The 2,500-nt window shown below is 40.4% G+C and overlaps 1 protein-coding gene across 1 annotated transcript; it reads right to left on the minus strand.

Moving 5' to 3' along the window:
- Positions 1-258: 258 nt before the first annotated feature.
- LOC127084794 (ATP synthase protein MI25) lies at positions 259-2,138 on the minus strand. Its single transcript, XM_051025312.1, has one exon. It carries the CDS (start codon positions 1,388-1,390, stop codon positions 872-874), a length of 519 nt encoding a protein of 172 aa, XP_050881269.1. The 5' UTR covers positions 1,391-2,138; the 3' UTR covers positions 259-871.
- Between the last annotated feature and the right edge of the window lie 362 nt (positions 2,139-2,500).

Genomic DNA, 2,500 nt, shown 5'->3' on the forward strand with positions numbered 1-2,500 from the left:
TCAATTCCGAAGGATTACCCTTTTGTTTGAGCAGGGGCTTCGAGTCCTGTGTTGACAAAGATCAGATAGGATCCTGCTGTGATCCTCGATCTCTTCCTTAATATTGATCAACGTTCTATCGATAATTCAATTAAAGATCGAGTAAAGGGAGAATGCTTCTTTAAAAAGAAACTAATCAAGAGAAAACTAATTCCATTAATTAGGAGACCTAATATAATCCCCAAATCCATCTCTCATTAGCGAAAGCTACCTACCTAGTTTTGCTGAAGCTCTGCCAGTATAGCACGGTGCTCTTTTTGAGTTTCTTTATCTATATTCGCTGAACACTTCCAATACCTCACCACACCGATTTCACAGCTCGATTAGAGCAGCTCGACTTTCTTCGCAGCTTTCGAGCCTTATCTTGTCTTGCTTGCTTGCTCTTCTTTAAAGAAATTGCTTGAGCGGCTTTCAAAGAAAATCTTACCGCAACGGCAGGAGTCTTTCTTAGTGCAATACGTTCAACAACCCTTAAAGCGTGCGGGCGGCCCTAGCGTACAGAAAAGAAAGAAGTAGTCCTATTCGAAAACTAAATTTCAGTCCTAGTAGGTGCGGTGCGATATTGAAGGCCTTTCCTTCACGGGCTTACTTAGTGCTTGTGCTAAGGAGTTCAGGGCTAAGGGCTGGAGCGTAGGAAGCATTGGCTATCAGAAACCCCGGAGGGAACTAACTCCTTTCTTGCAAAGCTGCTTCATGAGAAAAAAGTTGTCTTTGTATTGGATCCGCTCTTCTGTTAGCATAAACATGAATTAGATTCTATTCGTCTTATTTATTCTTAAGAGAACCCCCACCCGAACCATTCTTAAGACCACCAAGCTCTCTCGAATGAGTTCTATTTTTTTGCTTTCGAGATACACTGGGGGATAAATCTCCTCCTAACTAATAAGTGAAACTTTGTGCCTAGATCGTCCTGAAGACGGATGCGACGGGAAGAAGTGGCATTTGGAAGTGTTGCTGACTTAACATTTAGGTTTCGGCATAACAAAGCTTGCACTGTCTTTTCGCACTTAGGCGCACAGCGTGCCATTGGTAATGATTCTACTACGGTGCCACAAATTCGCAAACTGATCCTAAGTAATCGTTGTTGTTCATTAGATTCCGGAGGAACTACTTCGTTAGGATTGGGGAATTGCTGCGATTCTTCCTGAATAGCCTGGATTCTCCCGTCGAGAGTTACTTTGAAAGTATTACCTAAACTCTTCCGACTGAATATGATGAAGCCTATAAAACAACGAGCTACTATCATTTCTTCATTATAGATTGATATCTTATTCGAACTTAATGCACAAATAGATGGAATAGCAGCAAATAGCATCTTTCTAGCTTGCATATGCGTGGAACTCAATCTCATTTAGAAAGGTTCTATCTATCTTTCAGCAACTAAACGGGAAGTGGTTTAGGAAAGGACTTTAGAATAAATCAGATGCGCTCGCCCAGCGATAAAGGCCCCGACCCTGCCCTGCCAACCAAGTAAAAATAAAAAATAAAAAGAAGAGAACGAAAGGAGAAAAGATAACTTCGTATTTTGGTAATTCTCTAGGAGTCATGTTTAACCTTGAATGCTATTAATAAATTCTACAGCAATAGTCCCTCAGACTCGGAAAGTTATAACGAAAATGGCTAACCCAATAGCTGATTCCGCAGCTGCCACCGTTGAAACCAATGAAGCAAATGATTGACCCATCATATCATCCGAAGAAACGGAAAATACCAAAAAGTTCGAATTAACAGCTAATAACATTGATTCAATTGGCATTGACATAATAGGAATATTTCGTCTATTAAGGAGGATTCCCGAATACCTAAAATAGAGATGATCATAGAAAATGTAAAATATTTGATAGGATCCGTTTCGGAAACGTGGAATGTAAGAGAAATTCAAATGTTATATATAGTTTGCCATCGGGACTTCACTGCGAGAGAAAGAGGATAATTTGTTGAAACTCTTGACTTTGTAGACCTAATTCAGTAAGATTCTTCAAAATGGTCAAGAGTTGCTCCAAAGACTCGGTATCGTGATGAAGGTGGGTTGCAATGTCTTGAATTCTCTTCCCAGGGGGAAGAACAAGAGCATTATGAAATATATTTGGAGCAACCCCTCTATTTGTTTTTTAATCTCCTCTCGGAGGGTGTCAAAACATAGGTCTCCCAGCCTTTCGGCCATATTTTCGTCGGTTAACCCCCGAAGGCGACCTGCACGAAAGATTATGTTAACTATAAGGGGGATATAAGCTAGTCCTACTATCGTGAATCTTTCGTTGACCATCTCGGATAAAAAGGTAAGAATGTTTGGAGTCATCTCTTAGGAAATGCGGAATGGAGGAGTAATAAAAATGTTATATAGATACGGGAGAAGATTAAACTCTCTTGGCGTGATTTGAATTAGGCCATCTCTCTATCTAGGGAAAGAGTCCCGCCTTCGATGCTTAACTTAATAAGTACCGAATCCAAGTATAATCCT

The sequence above is a fragment of the Lathyrus oleraceus genome, chromosome 5 (assembly GCF_024323335.1).
Source record: "Lathyrus oleraceus cultivar Zhongwan6 chromosome 5, CAAS_Psat_ZW6_1.0, whole genome shotgun sequence".
Taxonomy (NCBI): Eukaryota; Viridiplantae; Streptophyta; class Magnoliopsida; order Fabales; family Fabaceae; genus Lathyrus; species Lathyrus oleraceus.

Bases quoted from the DNA above. Each gene is read 5' to 3' on its own strand.
- LOC127084794 (XM_051025312.1), bottom strand. From the start codon at position 1,390: ATGAGATTGAGTTCCACGCATATGCAAGCTAGAAAGATGCTATTTGCT.